Source organism: Prunus persica, chromosome G4, assembly GCF_000346465.2.
Source record: "Prunus persica cultivar Lovell chromosome G4, Prunus_persica_NCBIv2, whole genome shotgun sequence".
NCBI classification, from domain to species: domain Eukaryota; kingdom Viridiplantae; phylum Streptophyta; class Magnoliopsida; order Rosales; family Rosaceae; genus Prunus; species Prunus persica.
Window position 1 is genome coordinate 6,646,837 of NC_034012.1, and position 19,626 is coordinate 6,666,462.

General features: G+C 36.7%; 2 protein-coding genes across 2 annotated transcripts; both read left to right on the forward strand.

The window, feature by feature from the left end:
* Nucleotides 2,344-5,607, forward strand: LOC18779161 (leucine-rich repeat receptor protein kinase MSP1). Its single transcript, XM_020561352.1, has one exon. It carries the CDS (start codon nt 2,379-2,381, stop codon nt 5,316-5,318), a length of 2,940 nt encoding a protein of 979 aa, XP_020416941.1. The 5' UTR covers nt 2,344-2,378; the 3' UTR covers nt 5,319-5,607.
* LOC18780588 (leucine-rich repeat receptor protein kinase MSP1) lies at nt 14,869-18,212 on the forward strand. Its single transcript, XM_020561464.1, has one exon. The coding sequence runs from the start codon at nt 15,043-15,045 to the stop codon at nt 17,980-17,982; it is 2,940 nt and encodes a 979-aa protein (XP_020417053.1). The 5' UTR covers nt 14,869-15,042; the 3' UTR covers nt 17,983-18,212.

The following is a 19,626-nucleotide window of genomic DNA, read 5'->3' on the forward strand; positions in this document are numbered from 1 at the left end:
CTTCTTTGGTTTATGGTATTTCGAATGTGAGTTACTATGAAAGATATTTTGGGCAAACCACATTGACCTCAAAAGGAAGAGAACTTGCATATAACAAGACCCTATTCTGGGTGAAAAGCATTGATCTTTCATCAAATAATTTGGAAAGTGAAATCTCAGAAGAAATAACAAGCCTCATTGCGTTGAGTATCCTGAACTTGTCAAATAAGTGGAAACATTCCTTCAAAGAACTTTCAATGGCTGGAAACTAAGGATCTCTCACCAATCGCCTTTTTCGAAAAATTCCTCGAAGTGTTTTTTCTTTAACCTCTTTGTCCCACTTGAACTTGTCTGGTAGAATTCCTTTTGTCCATTTATTACGGCAACCGGTTACTGTGTGGAGAAAGTCTTTCAACTAAGTGCCGTGGAGATGAAACTTTTACTGCTACAATGCAAAAGGCACTAACGCAGATGGAAATGATAAGCTGTGATTCTATGTCAGCATGGTGTTGGGCTTTATCGTAGGCTTTTGGGGTGTTTGTGGCACATTACTTGTAAAGGAGTCATGGAGGTATGCCTATTTCGATTCTTTGATGACATCAAAAATAAGGTTGCATTGGCAATTCAACTGAAGTTGGCTCATTTGCGAAGAAAATATTGATTGGAAAAAGAAAAAGAAAATTTAGTGTTGCAGTTCATATGATTAATCATGATGCAGCATTTGATGTATTTGGTTTTTTCCCAACGTTGGTAACGTATAACTAATATATTCGATATTTTCATCAAAAAAATGACATGTTTCTAGTCTCTGTATTCCAAAGAGCAGTTTGTAAAAGTATATTGTAATGCTACACCTGCAAAACTCCACTACCTTTGTGCATAGAGGACTTGGAAAACTTGTAAAATGGGATGGGGACTTGGAATCTGGAGCAATGATTTCCAGATTGATTTTACACCCTCCTACCATCCTGTAAATTCTTGAAGATAAAGTAATGGCAATGGTACAGGAAGATAATATATACTAAGAAAATACACTAACGATCCAAGTACCTGATTGGACTTGCGAACTTGCAAAATGGGTTGAGGAGATGGATGAAGACTGGGACTTTTACTGCTACAGATGCAAAATATAGTAACGATGGAGGTGAAAATGTTAGCATGGTATATTTGGCTTTGTCATAGGCTTTTGGGGTGTTCGCGGCTCATTAATGGTAAAGAAATTATGGCGATATGCCTATTTTCGGTTAATTGATGATGTCAAAGACAAGGTAACTCTAGCAATCGCATTGAAAGTGGCTCATTTGCAAAGGAAATTTTGTGATGTTTAATACTATATATATATATATATATATATATATATATATATATGCGCTTCCCTCCTTGTTTTTATTTGTTTGTTTTGTTTTGTTTTTCCTTTTTTTTTTTTTATATATCAATTATTGTATGCAGTACATACTAGTAAAGACGAACATCAATATTCCAGGAGCAATGTTATGGAGGCGTATCATCTCTAAAAGAGAGAATGTGGTTTTTATTTTTCTACCTGAAGTTTTTATTTATTTTATGCATTTAAGATTTTTTTAATTTGAGTTGTTCGGGAAACTTCACTTCTTGGAGCAGCCCACCTAAATAGTCTTTCAGTTTAAGAGATGCAGTATAATGGTGCAAGAAGACTGTTATTATCAGTACACACTTTTGATGAGAGACAGAAGATGATAGAAGCATCACAGCCCAAAGGAAGATTATAACTCATATACACAACTATGTTCTGGGTCAAACGCAGTGGCGGAGTCCTTCAGAAAATTTAAAAAAATAATTTGAATAGAAGTGTGAATCGATTAATAAGTTAATACAACCCAAACCACTCATTTTGGCCCATTTAATAATATCATTATATATATACATTATAAAGAGCGAACATAAATAAGTACAAAGCCACTATGATGTCAAAGATGAATAAATCTTCTTTAGTGACAAAACACAGCAAGTTGAATTGATTTGGAGAAAATCTTGCACAACGCACAAAGTGATTAAAATTCCTGATTCAGCAACCAAAAATCTTAATTAATTACAAAAAAAAAAAAGAAAAAAGAAAAAAGAATAATTAATTATTATTGTTTAATTTAAAAGAAAAAGAAACGTCAAATTCTGCATTAATTAAATTGTTGAAAAGTTTAATTTGAAGAGAGTGTCGGCCACTATCCTTACACATTTTTAATTTGAAGGGTTTTTAGTCTTATTTATGCGTATAGTCAATCTAGTACACATGGTTGAAGATATGAAATCTTATCTGGAAGCCATGATTTCAATAGTTCTTTGCACTCTCCTTTACCTCCTATAAATTCAATTATTCTGCTCACAAGCCAACTCCACAAAAACAAAGAAAACTTTGCACCATAATGGCTCATTATCACCTCAGCATTGCTCATTATTTCCTCATTTTCTTTTTGGCCTCCTCATATCCACACACTAGTAAACTCCATTTTGGTGATGCACTTCCAAGCACGAAACCATGCATCGACGAGGAGAGACGTGCTCTCCTCGCCTTCAAAAACGATCTCACTGATCCTTCTGGGAGGCTTTCTTCTTGGGTTGGTCAAGCGTGCTGTCAATGGAAAGGCATTTCATGCAAAAAAATCACAGGTCATGTTGAAAAGATTGATCTCCAAAATACGTACACATACACACTTTCTGTTTTCGATAGAGAGTGGGATGAGATGGAGAGCTCTTCTTTGGGTGGTAAGATAAATCCTTCTTTGCTTAGCTTGAAACATTTGAGCTACCTAGATCTAAGCAGGAATGATTTTCAAGGGATTCCCATTCCCACATTCTTTGGTCAGCTCGAAAGTTTGAGGTATCTCAATATCTCACGTGCTTCATTTGGAGGAGAGATTCCAGCTCATCTTGGTAACCTATCAAACTTGAACTATCTTGACCTAAGTGAAGAGTCTTACTACTCTTTACTTGAATTACCTTCCAACAACTTGAAATGGCTTTCCAATCTCTCTTCCCTTAAATACCTCAGTCTTGAAGGAGTGGACCTCAGCAACACTGGGGTAAGTTTGGTAATTGCTTTTAACAATTTTCCTTCCCTACTAGAGTTGCACCTACCCGCATGTCATATTAAAAGCCTTCCATTCTCACTAGGAAATGTTAACTTCACATCACTTTTGTTCCTTGACATGTCATATAATGATTTGAAGTTTCCACTTCCTGAATGGTTTTTTTATCTGACTAGCCTCAGAAAACTTGATCTAAGCGGTAATTTTTTGGGTGGTCCAGTTCCCAGTGAATTTCAAAGCCTCAAATCACTAGAAGCTCTTGATTTGTCTTTTAATGATCTTTCAGGTCAAATTCCCAAATTTTTTGGGAACTTTTGCAATCTGAAGACATTGAATCTTGCAAATAACCAATTTGAAGGGGGGATTCAAGAGCTTTTGGGTGGTTTATCAAGTTGTCCCAATAGTGAATTAGAGTCATTAGATTTGTCTTCTAATAAGCTGAAAAGCCAATTGCCTGCCTCAATAGGGATGCTACACAACTTGAAGTATCTTAACCTCTACAATAACGATATGAGTGGGTCCATTCCTAAAAGTTTGGGGCAACTCTCCGAGCTTGTTCACCTAGATCTATCTTTTAACTCATGGGAAGGGTTTTTAACAGAAGCCCATTTCACAAATCTCACAAGATTGAAATACTTTTCATTAGGCAAAGTCTTCCCAAGACCAACTCTACCAATTCCTCTCATTTTCAATGTGTCTTATGAGTGGGTTCCTCCTTTCAAGCTGCACAAAATTAACATTGGGAACTGTAAAGTAGGTCCTGCCTTTGGAGCATGGCTTCAATCTCAAACTGAACTTGTCTTTGTCAAACTTTCTACCACTGGAATCTCAGATTCTGTACCTGAGGATTGGTTCATGAAATTATCTTCCCAAGTTGAGTATTTGGATTTGTCTTCCAACCAAATCCGTGGAAAGCTTCCCTTGCAATTGAAACTCCCAAATGCACTGCTTTTGGATTTGAGTCATAACCAATTTGATGGACCAATTCCACTTTGGTCTGGTGACAATGTGGTTCGGTTTAAGCTTGAAACTAATTCATTTTCTGGCACCATTCCATTGAATTTTGACCAAAAGTTTCCAAAATTGGAATTCCTTTATCTTGCTGAAAATCATTTGCATGGCACCATTCTACCTTCCATTTGCAACATGAAACACTTGATTACCCTTTCTCTGAGAAACAACAATCTATCAGGAGAATTTCCAAAAGCATGGAGCCTGTTGCCTGATATAATGGTTGTAGATGTTGCATACAACAGTCTCTCAGGCAATCTTCCCAGTTCAATGGGTGACTCATGTTCTCTTTTCATGTTGAAGATGAACAACAACAATTTCGAGGGTGAAATTCCTTTTTCCTTGAAAACCTGCACTTCTTTGAGGAATATTGATCTTGGGAATAATAGATTCACTGGTGAAATACCTCCATGGATAGGATCAACTGCTTTCTTGGTGTCAACCCTAAGGCTGAGATCCAATTTTTTAAGTGGACATATTCCACAACAGTTGTGCAATCTTGGCTACCTTCACATCCTAGACCTTGCTCACAACAGCTTTTCCGGAACGATCCCCAAGTGTTTGAACAATCTCACTGGTCTCAGTATCTTTAATAACAGTTTTTATAATTTATATCTAGTGTATGACCAACAAACAACAGTGATGAGAGGAAGAGAACTCCAATTGAACACTTCTCTAGCGTATGTAAAAAACATTGATCTTTCATCAAATAGGTTTGAAGGTGAAATCCCTCAAGAAATATGCAGCCTCGTTCTATTGAACAGCTTGAACTTGTCGATGAATCAGTTCAGTGGAAACATCCCATCAAAGATCGGAAACTTGTCGCAGCTCGATACTCTTGATCTCTCACTCAACCACCTTTCAGGACAGATTCCTCAAAGTCTTTCATCCTTGACCTTCTTGTCTAACTTGAACTTGTCCTATAACAACTTGAGTGGTGAAATTCCTTTGGGAAACCAACTCCAAGCCCTCCCTGATTCATCCATTTATGAGGGCAACCCATTCCTTTGTGGATTTCCTCTTTCAACCAAGTGCTCCGAAGATGGCAATTCTACTCCCAAGGATCCAAAAGACAATGACAATGAAGATGGAAATGAGAAGTTCTGGTTCTATGTAAGTATGGCACTCGGTTTTATCGTTGGCTTTTGGGGTGTTTTTGGCACATTAATTGTGAAGAAGTCATGGAGGTATGCTTATTTTCGATGGTTTGATGACATCAAAGATAAGGCAACACTGTGTGTGCGTCGCTTGGTTTGCCAGGAGTGAATTTCAAAGGGGATTGTATGCAAGTCATCCCAGCTGTTGCATGGACAAATGAAGACCTTTTTTATTTTGGTAGTATTATTGATGATATAAAAACCCTGGTTACAAACCAGAATGGGTTTAGTTTGCTAGGTGTCAAGCCAATGAGATAGCGCACCTTGTTGCGTGGAGTGCACTGTCTTGTGATTTTAAAGTAGAGTGGTTTGAGGAATCACAAGATATTATTCAAGATTGTCTTTTTTTTTTATGCTTGTAATAGGGATAAGGTTTAAAGCTCCCATTTTTATTTTAATGATGAATAAAGTTTCTCTTGTACCGTCGAGGTTCTCTCAAAAAAAGATAAAGTAGCAATTGCAGTGAAAGCCGCTCCTTCGCAAAGGAAACTTTGATTAAAACAAGAAAGTAGAAGAAGTTCTTTTTAAATCAAAATGCTTGAGTATTTATGAAGTTCATATCCCGTGTGATATGTTTTTCCGCTTCAGTTAGAACACCACAATATTCGACCAAAAAAAGAACACCAAAAAATACGTTCTTTGACTTATGAATTTTAAAATTAAATTGTGCACCCAAACAAATGATTAATGTCGTATTAAACTTACTAACCATTTTCCACATGTATATAGTTGGATTTATATATATACACACTAGCTTTTTTTTTTTTTTTTTTTGTGATGATTTCCTCACTCCTCTTTTATTCACTTATACTCCCTTTTGTTTTTAAAATATTTTTTATTATAACAAAAAATGAAGCGGATAATAAAAGAGGGGTGAAAATATATAATTTCCAACAAAGGAAGTGTAAGTGAATAAAAAAGGAGTGAGAAAATCAACTCCCTTTTTTTGGGTTGATAACCTCAGCATTTTTATTATTCAATCCCCCTAAACCTGAGCATTTTTATTTTCCTGTCTAATGAGACATTTTATTTTCCCATTTCAATTTAACTTAGGATGTCGATAAAAATACAATTGCATATAATAAATAAATAAACCATTTTCTAAGTCGCAACAAAGGCCAAAATTGAAATATATAAATAAATAAAATCAAATTTAAAAGAAGTCTAAGAATTAGAAGATAAAAAAAACATCAGTACATGTAATAACAACATGAAACATTTAAATGGTTCATCTCCTATAAAACAATGCTTCACCATACTTTGGAACAATTGCAGTACCATACTGTATTAAAGCATGCCTTCCGTGCCCTATGACCCCCAAGACAAAACCATAATGCATCCACAGATTAGTCTCTGAGACAGTTGAGACCAATGTTTCCCCACCTCCATTGTGGTCCACTAGTGCTTCAACCCTTATCTCTTGATTTACTTTCCGGGTCAATACCCTTTGATTTGATATCATTATTTTTGTCCTCAAAGTAGAAAAGTTGCACCTTTCTGAGAGTCGAAGTGTTCTATCACTATCATGTAATTTGCAATGTACGTGGAGGCTATTAAATAAACACAATAGACAAATATGAGAAAGAATAAAATTATGGAGGGATACAATATGAATAAAATATCAACTATGTATTGTTTCTCTTGAGAGAAAGTAAACGAGTGAGTGGCGGCACTAATGAAGAATAACATAAGCTTCAATTCAAGTTAGGTTATTTTAGAATGAAAAATTACAAAAATATCCTTGCTCTTAACGGGTTAACGGGTGATTTGCGAATGATACTGCTACAACCCGTTAGCTTAACGGGTGACTAATGTGTCCAACCGTTTTCAATCCAACCCATTAAGCTCGACCCAAATACTGTTATTTTCATACGAATTCGTGTCTTGTTAACGGGTCGTATCCAATATTGTCAGGTCTACCACAGACACACCTCTGCAAACAAACTCTAAAATGTGTTGGTTCATGATTTAATGGGAAAGCATTTTGTGATTTGTGCCAACGTTTCCAGCACAAAAGATGTAACATCCCATATCGACCAACGGAGAGAGGGTGATGTGTCTTATATGTACATGCCCGCCTCCATCTAGCACGATGCCTTTTGGGAGCTCACTGGCTTCGGAGTCATGGGAACTTCGAAGTTAAGCGAGTAAGGGCTAGAGCAATCCTAGGATAGGTGACCCACTAGGAAGTTGCTCGAGAGTTCCCAGAAACAAAACCGTGAGGGCAGAGAGGGGGGCCCAAAGCGGACAATATTGTGCTACGGTGGAGCCAATCCCAGGATGTGACAATCCCGTCCCCTACGGGAGTGGATTGTAACATCTCACATCGAACAACGGAGAGAGGGTGATGTGCCTTATATGTACATACCCGCCTCCATCTAACACGAGGCCTTTTGGGAGCTCACTAGCTTCAGAGTCATGGGAACTCTGAAGTTAAGCTGATAGGACCCTCCCCAGAATTCCTCGGAAACCAGGACGAATCCCGTCTATTTACCGACATCACCCTGATGCTGGGCCCACTTACTAAAAATCGAGACTTTCTACCAAAATTTTGGCAGTCACCCCTGTAAATTGAACAATCCGAAAATTTTCAACCTGCATAACAATCACAAAATAATCCCAACTAGCAGCATGCATTCAACATGTAACAGTAAACACCAAATGGCCTCCGGCCTCACAAATAAAACCTTACATGGGCATTAACAGACATCTACTGAATTTAGTTTACAAGAACAACCAGTTGAGTAGAAAGAAATTACTCAAAGTCTAATCTACTGATGATCACGATTCGGGGTCTCGAACACGGCTTGCAATTCTCCCTTGAGTGACTACTGTCTGGGGGGCGCAAAACAGAAAACATGTGAGTGGACAAAAACAAAGTTTGCATTCAAAATAACATAATAACCCCACTGTGTAAAAATAATGCTCCAAAGCATGCAGCGTCAAAACTCTATATTTAATGATCCAAAAACATCAATCTCCAAAACCCTTTGAAACCAAACCCATCGTCCACAAATTTTATTCCCAAAATTTATACTGCTCCCACCAAACCACTACATAGACTTTAACTGAGTTATACTCTCATATATACGTATCTATATAAGTATATATATCTATAAATATACATAATATTTATCTCACTACTTAGGTACCGGGGAAACAATCCAACCGGGGAATTGTATGGCTAGCCCCCAGGATTTCCTGTTGCTATCCTGAGTCTAGGGATGAGCGGTCCAAACTGGAGGACGAAACTCCATAGCTCACACGCCGGAAATTCCAACGCCACGTGTAGCTCCAATACAAAGTCCTACGCGCGCAGACTACATCATCACACGTCGGAAATTCCAACGCCACGTGTGATGATTCCTAGCAATATACCTAATCTTCCCATAGGCCAGAAATTTCAACGCCACGTATATGAAGTGTCTCACATGCCAAAAATTCCAACGTCATGTGTAAGACTAATAATATGTTCTTCCCACATGCCGGAAATTCCAACGCCACGTGTGGGAAGCCTAGTAACTAAGGGGTGGTACTTACATAGTGTATTTATTCATCTCTCCATAATAACCCATAATACTCAAATCTCAATTCCCCCAAATTCAACCTCAAATTTCCAAACAAAAATCACATTCTCAATTTAACATTCCTAATATAGCAACATATGAAATTCTCGATCTTTAATCCAAAATATATTTATATATCAACTTCATGAATATTCTTTCAATCATTCAAAATAATGCATATTTAAAATAAATATCCACTCACAAGTAGTCCCACGTTGCCTGACCCTGAGAGGGTCCCGTCTGCTACGTACGAGCGGTCAGAGCACCTATTTCGAGATACGAACCCTTAATTAATATAAAATTGCTTCGAAATGGAATTCACAAATCCAAAACTAATTTCCCCATGTTCCTAGTGCGTGTACGTTGAACGGGGTATTCTAAGGTCCATCTACCTGTTAGTAAATACATCTTGAAAGTTTGATCAGGAAAAGACGGTTATCGTAAACCACAATTTTGAATTATTGAACCGGAACATCCGGAGCTCCAATTCATGATCCGCGAATTTCTACATGATCCTAGGAGTGCCTAGATCTACATATAAAACTTTGGAAGCGATCCAAAGGTCCGAACATATCAAACCTGGATAACACATAATATGCGAAATCCGTTCGATAGTCAAACAATATCCGAATTGAAATCCGAGCATGCCTACGTGCTCGTGACCACACAAGGATTACATCAAGACAAAATTTGGCTTCACCATCCTTGCCCACGCGCCGCCACATGCACTGGCGGCGCGTGGGTGTGTAGAGAAATTTTCGACGATGGAAAAACTCCACACCGTAATCCACCCTTCCTACCCTAGCTATTACTCGAGACGAGGATCAATTTATTCAACTACGGGGAGGCCCAATTCGGACGGCAATATGCCAAATTTTCACTTTGAAAATCCAGCCAAAACCTAGGTTTCAAAATCGGTTTCTTAGATGCAAAATCGATCCAATCCAACCCAACAGGCAGTTAGAGCTCGGAAAATAGGTGAGGAATCATACCTTACTCTTCGGGATTGGGATTGGTGGTCGGGAAATACCGGAATGACGCAGTGAAATTTGAATGAAACTCAGGTGGTTTTTGGCAGATTCTGGCGAGCACAATGAATGGTGACGGCTGAGACTGGTCGGGAAAGAACAAGGGAAGAGTGGTGGTTCGAACGGGACCGGTCTCGAGGCCGGCTGTTGACGGTGGAGGTGACGGTGGTCTTGGAGGGTGGTGGTTGCGAGAAAAAATGAAGGGGAGGGGAAAACTGTCGCGCGACGCAGGAGAGAGAGAAGAAAAATTAATTTTTCACCCAAACTCTTTTTGAAATATTTACAAGTTTGCTGCTTGACTAATTTTGGTCGCCGTTTCTTCGTTATAACTCCGATTCAAGCCTATCGCATGTCTACGGATTCGTCTTAGCACGACCTACTTAACCATACCACTCGTTAACCCAAAATCCTTCGAGATAAGAAAATGACCAAATTACCCTTACCCCAAGGATAAATTTGTAATTTCAATTAAATAATTTAAATAGTTAATTAAATTTGGAGTCGGGGTGTTACAAAAGAAACCAAATTATACTTTTAAAAAAAAACTCTAACATCTATAAAGCTTATATATTAAAAAAAACTCTGAACACCTTTCTATTTTCTTTCGCTTTTTTTTTTTATTATTTAAAATTTTCTCCTTTTCTCTCTTAATTTTTCTTAATCTCCTCTCACTTCTCTCCAATTGTTTACTTCTCTTTCTGTTTCTCCATATGTTAATTTTTTTTCTTCTCTTTTTTCCCTTTCTATGTACACTATTAGCTAAGAAGGTCTTTGGCTGTAGATGTAGAGAAAGATTCATAAATACTATCTGCAGGGAAGGTCTTTAGGCATGGATAGCCATTACATAATGTAATTTACATCATAGGTTTGATTATCTATCTACTCAGATAAACTTTGTTCGAAAACCATTAGTACGCGAGTCTTTGAGCTATCATGAATTCGCAAGTGTTGACAAAAAAATCATGGGAAATACGTTCTTTTGGATTTGATTTCATCTTGGTTTGGATTGTAGGTATTGAGGTTTTACGATCAAGCCAAGATGAGTGATGGCAAGGCAAATCTACCATGACAAAAAAGAAAAAAATTTAGCCCACCTCTAAAAAAATTCTTGGTTCCGCCATTGTCATTTACAATTGAGGTAAAAGGTGTATATATATACACAAGAGACTACACAGAAAACCCTATGACAAGGATCCCTGAGGATGACTCAGCGGATAAGAACAAGGAATATGCTTGTCCTTGTGTTGAATATGCCTTTGTGGCCGTTGGAGCACAGCATATGTCATAGCATGGGTGTGTTGACCATTTTCTAGTTTTTGCTGGGTGTGATGATCATTTTGATCAATCATAGAGTTATGGCTAATAAGAACAACTTTGGTTACCATAAAGAACACCCTTATCTCTCGCAAACCCTAGCTCTCTTTCTCTCACCTTTGCTCAAACCCAAATTGATGCCCTTGTTTTCTCTCTTATGAAAACCCTAACGCTAAATTACATGTTTATAGTTTAGAGGACTTTCGTACAATCATACAAGGAATAGGAAACATAAACCTCCCCAAAACCTGAGGAAAAAAACCATCCTAAAATGCTAAGGATTAGCCAGGTCACGCGTCTACCGCTCGAGAGCTCCTCAAGTCTGCCCGAGCGCCTGGGTCTGTGTGAATTCCGCATCTTTGCTGCTTGAGTGCTAGAGCCTAGTCACTTGGTCTGCAGCCCTTTGATTAACCCTTTCCTTCGTTCCTTCTGCATCCATTAGGTGAGCCAACATCAATAGTTTTTCCTATGATTGTGATCCAACTAGGAGTCGACCACTCGAGTGCTAGAGCCCAGTCACTTGGTCTGTAGCCCTTTGATTGACCCTTTCCTTCGTTCCTTTTGCATCCATTTGGTGAGCCAACATCAATAATTTTCCCTACGACTACGATCCAACTTTTTGTTATAAAAAATAATATAGTTTTCCTCTTTCCGTAAAACCAAATACAAAATATTTATATTATAAATAACATATAAACAAATTGGAAAGCTTTGAAGGTATAATGAAATTGAAGAAAACAAGATAATAGGTAAGTAAAAGCAAAATAAATAATAAGTAAGAAGGTGAGTTTGGTACGGTGAAGCACGTCAAAGACGTTGTCCTAAAGCCTTTGTAGCCTCCCTACGTGCAGGTACTGACGGTCTACAAGACTCCAAAATACGACCCCTTGTACACAAACTCAAGATCCGTTATGAGCACGTTCATAGACAGATATAGGTATCCAAGTCACATAACCATTGCCCAAAATAATAATATAAATTAGATAATATATATATAAGTAGAAAAGGAGAGAATTAGTTTGCGGTGGTGATTGTGGTTTGTGATATTCTGATGGTGTATTGTGTGTATATCAAGTGTGAAAGGGGAGTGGCCTTTTATAGGCATCCAAAAACATGTAACATTCACTAACCATAAAAGTTCACCAACCAAAAAATTAATGCATTCACCAACCAAAAATAAAACCTAAATATTAAATATTTATAACCCGCACAATAAATAAAATAAAACAACCAAAATAATTAAATAAATAAAACGATTAAATTTTTAAAACCTTTTAAAATTCCAACACTTTCTAAGTTGGCATGTCCCCATCAGTTGTGCAATCTTCCCTTGCATGACATCCTAGACCTTAGTCACAACAACTTTTCAGGGACCATTCCCAAGTATTTGAAAAATATGACTTCTTTGGTTTATGGTATTTTGAATGTGAGTTACTATGAAAGCTATTTCGAGCAAACCACATTGATGTCAAAAGGAAGCGAACTTGTATATAACAAGACCCTATTTTGGGTGAAAAACATTGATCTTTCATCAAGTAATTTGGAAAGTGAAATCCCAGAAGAAATAACAAGCCTCATTGCATTGAGTATCCTGAACTTGTCAAATAAGTGGAAACATATTCCTTCAAAGAACCTTTGATGGCTGGACACTCTGGATCTCTCACCCAATCGCCTCTTTCGAAAAATTCCTCGAACTGTTTTTTCTTTAACCTCGTTGTCCCACTTGAACTTGTCTGGTAGAATTCCTTTTGTCCATTTATGACGGCAACCGGTTACTGTGTGGAGAGCCTCTTTCAACGAAGTGCCGTGGAGATGAAACTTTAACTGCTACAATGCAAAAGGTACTAATGCAGATGGAAATGATAAGCTATGATTCTATGTCCGCATGGTGTTGGGTTTTATCGTATGCTTTTGGGGTGTTTGTGGCACATTACTTGTAAAGGAGACATGGAGGTATGCCTATTTCGATTCTTTGATGACATCAAAAGTAAGGTTGCATTGGCAATTCAACTGAAGTTGGCTCTTTTGCAAAGAAAATATTGATTGGAAAAAGAAAAAGAAAAATTACTGTTGCAGTTCAGATGATTAATCATGATGCAGCATTTGATGTATTTGGCTTTTTCCCAACGTTGGTAATGTATAACTAATATATTCGATATTTTCATATAAAAAATGACATGTTTCTAGTCTCTGTATTTCAAAGAGCAGTTTGTAAAAGTATATTATAATGCTACACCTGCAAAACTCCACTACCTTTGTGCATAGAGAACTTGGAAAACTTGTAAAATGGGATGGCGACTTGGAATCTGGAGCAATGATTTCAAGATTGATTTGACACCCTCCTACCATCCTGTAAATCCTGTAAATTTTTCTACCAGAAGTTTTTATCCTTTTATGCATTTAAGATTTTTTAAGTTGAGTTGTTCGGGAAACTTCACTTCTTGGGCAGCAGCTCACCTAAATAGTCTTTCAGTTTAAGAGATGTAGTGTAATGGTGCAAGAAGACTATTATTATCAGTACACACTTTCGATGAGAGACAGAAGATGATAAAAGCATCACAGCCCAAAGGAAGATAACTCATATACACAACTCTGTTCTGGGTGAAACGCAGTGGCAGAGTCCTTCAGAAAATTTTAAAATATAATTTGAACAGAAGCGCAAATCGATTAGTAAGTTAATAAGTTTTATATATATATATATATATATATATATATATTATAAAGAGCAAACATAAACAAGTACAAAGCCACTATGATGTAAAAGATGGATAAATTTTCTCTAGTGAGACCAAACACAACAAGTTAAATTGATTTGAAGAAAATCATGCACAACCCACAAAGTGATTAAAATCCCAGATTCAGCAACCAAAAGCAAACTTACTCAAACCTACAACACAAATCCGCAGCGCAACCGCAAAACCATATTGAAATCCGAAAGCTAATAAGAAATAAAGTCTCCTACATTGGGTAGGTTCAACAATTTTATTACGTGGGACTTTTGATACCAATTTAATATTTTATTTAATTAATTCCTCTTTTGTGTTTTTTTATATTCATAATGAACAAATATTGTGTTTTTTTATACGTACGAAGATAAACAAATACATATTCCTTCACGTGGGGGACTTTTGGTTATATTATTTGATTTAAACTCTTCTTTTGTATTTCTCCTTTTTTATAAAAAAAAAAAAAAAAATTCAGATTGCACATTAAACCCCAAAAAAAAAAAAACAATGGACATTTTGGAGAAGGTCAAAGGAGAGATATTTTTAAAAGAAGCCAAAATGGACAAAAATGTCCTTATTATTTTTGGATTTCCTAAGGAATCCTTTATATTTGCAAGTCTTTGGTTTGAAAATTGAGAGATTTTTCTTCTTTTGTATTTCTCCTCTCTTTTTTTTCTTTTTTTTTAAATTCAGATTGCACTTTAAACAAAATCAAAAACAAAAATAGAGAAATACATTATCTTTTGGTAATAATATTTTATTTAAACTCTTCTTTTAGTTAATTCTTGACTTGGTTGAGAGCACATTATTTACATATTACCATTGGTATCATTGAACAAAATTATTTTCAAAAAAAAGATATGGTATTGATTATTCCCAATGACATTAATTAATTATTATTGTTTGATTTAAAAGAAAAAGAAACGTCAAATTCTGCATTAATTAAATTGTTGAAGAGAGTGTCCGCCACTTACAATTAGCTATGATTGACTTCAGTCCTGGTCAATGGTATAAAAGTTAATACTGTTTTTAGTCTTATTTACGCGTATTAGTCAATCTAATACGCATGGTTGAAGATATGAAATCTTATATGGACGCCATGATTTCAATAGTTCTTTGCACTCTCCTTTACCTCCTATAAATTCAATTATTCTGCTCAGAAGCCAACTCCACAAAAGCAAAGAAAACTTTGCACCAAAATGGCTCATTATCACCTCAGCATTGCTCATTATTTCCTCATCTTCTTTTTGGCCTCCTCATATCCACACACTAGTAAACTCCATTTTGGTGATGCACTTCCAAGCTCGAAACCATGCATCGACGAGGAAAGACGTGCTCTCCTCGCCTTCAAACAAGATCTCACTGATCTTTCTGGGAGGCTTTCTTCTTGGGTTGGTCAAGCTTGCTGTCAATGGAAAGGCATTTCATGCAAAAAAATCACAGGTCATGTTGAAAAGATTGATCTCCAAAATACGTACACATACACACTTTCTGTTTTCGATGGAGAGTGGGATGAGATGGAGAACTCTTCTTTGGGTGGTAAGATAAATCCTTCTTTGCTTAGCTTGAAACATTTGAGCTATCTAGATCTAAGCAGGAATGATTTTCAAGGGATTCCCATTCCCACATTCTTTGGTCAGCTCAAAAGTTTGAGGTATCTCAATATCTCACGTGCTTCATTTGGAGGAGAGATTCCAGCTCATCTTGGTAACCTATCAAACTTGAACTATCTTGACCTAAGTGAAGAGTCTTACTACTCTTTACTTGAATTACCTTCCAACAACTTGAAATGGCTTTCCAATCTCTCTTCCCTTAAATACCTCAGTCTTGAAGGAGTGGACCTCAGCAACACTGGCGTAAGTTTGGTAATTGCTTTTAACAAGTTTCCTTCCCTACTAGAATTGCACCTACCCGAATGTCATATTAAAAGCCTTCCATTCTCACTAGGAAATGTTAACTTCACATCACTTTTGTTCCTTGACATGTCATATAATGATTTGAAGTTTCCACTTCCTGAATGGTTTTTTTATCTGACTAGCCTCAGAAAACTTGATCTAAGCGGTAATTTTTTGGGTGGTCCAGTTCCCAGTGAATTTCAAAGCCTCAAATCACTAGAAGCTCTTGATTTGTCTTTTAATGATCTTTCAGGTCAAATTCCCAAAATTTTTGGGAACTTTTGCAATCTAAAGACATTGAATCTTGCAAATAACCAATTTGAAGGGGGGATTCAAGAGCTTTTGGGTGGTTTATCAAGTTGTCCCAATAGTGAATTAGAGTCATTAGATTTGTCTTCTAATAAGCTGAAAAGCCAACTGCCTGCCTCAGTAGGGATGCTACACAACTTGAAGTATCTTAACCTCTACAATAACGATATGAGTGGGTCCATTCCTAAAAGTTTGGGGCAACTCTCCGAGCTTGTTCACCTAGATCTATCTCTTAACTCATGGGAAGGGTTTTTAACAGAAGCCCATTTCACAAATCTCACAAGATTGAAATACTTTTCATTAGGCAAAGTCCTCCCAAGACCAACTCTACCAATTCCTCTCATTTTCAATGTGCCTTATGAGTGGGTTCCTCCTTTCAAACTGCACAAAATTAACATTGGGAACTGTAAAGTAGGTCCTGCCTTTGGAGCATGGCTTCAATCTCAAACTGAACTTGTCTTTGTCAAACTTTCTACCACTGGAATCTCAGATTCTATACCCGAGGATTGGTTCATGAAATTATCTTCCCAAGTTGAGTATTTGGATTTGTATTCCAACCAAATCCGTGGAAAGCTTCCCTTGCAATTGAAATTCCCAAATGCACTGCTTTTGGATTTGAGTCATAACCAATTTGATGGACCAATTCCACTTTGGTCTGGTGACAATGTGGTTCGGTTTAAGCTTGAAACTAATTCACTTTCTGGCACCATTCCATTGAATTTTGACCAAAAGTTTCCAAAATTGGAAACATTTTATCTTGCTGAAAATCATTTGCATGGCATTATTCCACCTTCCATTTGCAACATGAAACACTTGTATATCCTTTCTCTGAGAAACAACAAGCTATCAGGAGAATTTCCGCAAGCATGGAGCCTGTTGCCTCAGGTAACGATTGTAGATGTTGCATACAACAATCTCTCAGGCAATCTTCCCAGTTCAATGGGTGACTCGGGTTCTCTTTTCATGTTGAAGATGAACAACAACAATTTTGAGGGTGAAATTCCTTTTTCCTTGCAAACCTGCACTGCTTTGAGGAACATTGATCTTGGGAATAATAGATTCACTGGTGAAATACCTCCATGGATAGGATCAACTGCTTTCTTGGTGTCAACCCTAAGGCTGAGATCCAATTTTTTAAGTGGACATATCCCACAACAGTTGTGCAATCTTGGCTACCTTCACATCCTAGACCTTGCTCACAACAGATTTTCCGGGACAATCCCCAAGTGTTTGAACAATCTAACTGGTCTCAGAATCTTTAATAACAGTTTTTATAATATATATCTAGAGTATGACCAACAAACGACAGTGATGAGAGGAAGAGAACTCCAATTGAACACTTCTCTATCGTATGTGAAAAACATTGATCTTTCATCAAATAGGTTTGAAGGTGAAATCCCTCAAGAAATATGCAGCCTCGTTCTATTGCGAAACTTGAACTTGTCGATGAATCAGTTCAGTGGAAACATCCCATCAAAGATCGGAAACTTGTCGCAGCTTGATACTCTTGATCTCTCACTCAACCACCTTTCAGGACAGATTCCTCAAAGTCTTTCATCCTTGACCTTCTTGTCTAACTTGAACTTTTCCTATAACAACTTGAGTGGTGAAATTCCTTTGGGAAACCAACTCCAAGCACTCCCTGATTCATCCATTTATGAGGGCAACCCATTCCTTTGTGGATTTCCTCTTTCAACCAAGTGCTCCGAAGATGGAAATTCTACTCCCAAGGATCCAAAGGACAATGACAATGAAGATGGAAATGAGAAGTTCTGGTTCTATGTAAGTACGGCACTTGGTTTTATCGTTGGCTTTTGGGGTGTTTTTGGCACATTAATTGTGAAGAAGTCATGGAGGTATGCTTATTTTCGATGGTTTGATTACATCAAAGATAAGGCAACACTATGTGTGCGTCGCTTGGTTTGCCAAGAGTGAATTTCAAAGGGGATTGTATGCAAGTCATCCCAGCTGTTGCATGGACAAATGAAAACCTTTTTTATTTTGGTAGTATTATTGATGATATAAAAACCCTGGTTACAAACCAGAATGGGTTTAGTTTTTTTGTTTGCACCTTGTTTCGTGGAGTGCACTGTCTTGTGATTTTAAAGTAGAGTGGTTTGAGGAACCACAAGATATTATTCAAGATTGTCTTCTTTTTTATGCTTGTAATAGAGGTAAGGTTTAAAGCCCCCGTTTTTATTTTGAATGATTAATAAAATTTCCCTCGTACCGTTGAGGTTTTTTTAAAAAAAAAAAGATAAAGCAACACTAGCAATTGCAGTGAAAGCCGCTCCTTCGCAAAGAAAACTTTGATTAAAACAAGAAAGTAGAAGAAGTTCTTTTTAAATCAAAATGCTTGAGTATTTATGAAGTTCATATCCCGTGTGATATGTTTTTCCCCTTCAGTTAGAACACCACAATATTCGACCAAAAAAAACACCAAAAAAAACGTTCTTTGACTTATGAATTTTAAAATTAAATTGTGCACCCAAACAATTGATTAATGTCGTATTAAACTTACTAACCATTTTCCACATGTATATAGTTGGATTTATATATATACACACTAGCTTTTCTTTTCTTTTTTATGATGATTTCCTCACTCCTCTTTTATTCACTTATACTCCCTTTTGTTTTTTTAAATATTTTTATTATAACAAAAAATGGAGTGTAAGCGGACAAAAGAGGGGTGAAAATATATAATTTCCAACAAAGGAAGTGTAAGTGGATAAAAGAGGAGTGAAAAAATCAACTCTCTTTTTTTGGGTTGATAACCTCAGCATTTTTATTATTCAATCCCCCTAAACCTGAGCATTTTTATTTTCCTGTCTAATGAGACATTTTATTTTCCCATTTCAATTTAACTTAGGACATCGATAAAAATACAATTGCATATAATAAATAAATAAACCATTTTCTAAGTCGCAACAAAGGCCAAAATTGAAATATATAAATAAATAAAATCAAATTTAAAAGAAGTCTAAGAATTAGAAGAAGAAAAAAAACATCAGTACAACATGAAACATTTAAATGGTTCATCTCCTATAAAACAATGCTTCACCATACTTTGGAACAATTGCAGTACCATACCGTATTAAAGCATGCCTTCCGTGCCCACAGATTAGTCTCTGAGACAGTAGAGACCAATGTTTCCCCACCCCCATTGTGGTCCACTAGCGCTTCAACCCTTATCTCTTGATTTACTTTCCGGGTCAATACCCTTTGATTTGGTATCATTATTTTTGTCCTCAAAGTAGAAAAGTTGCACCTTTCTGATAATCGAAGTGTTCTATCACTATCATGTAATTTGCAATGTACTTGGAGGCTATTACATAAACACAATAGACAAATATGAGAAAGAATAAAATTATGGAGGGATACAATATGAATAAAATATCAATTATGTATTGTTTCTCTTGAGAGAAAGACAAAGAGTGAGTGGCGGAACTAAGGAAGAATAACAGAAGCTTCAATTCAAGTTAGGTTATTTTAGAATGAAAAATTACAAAAAAAATCTTTGCTCTGAACGGGTTAATGGGTGATTCGCGAATGATACTGACACGACCCGTTAGCTTAACG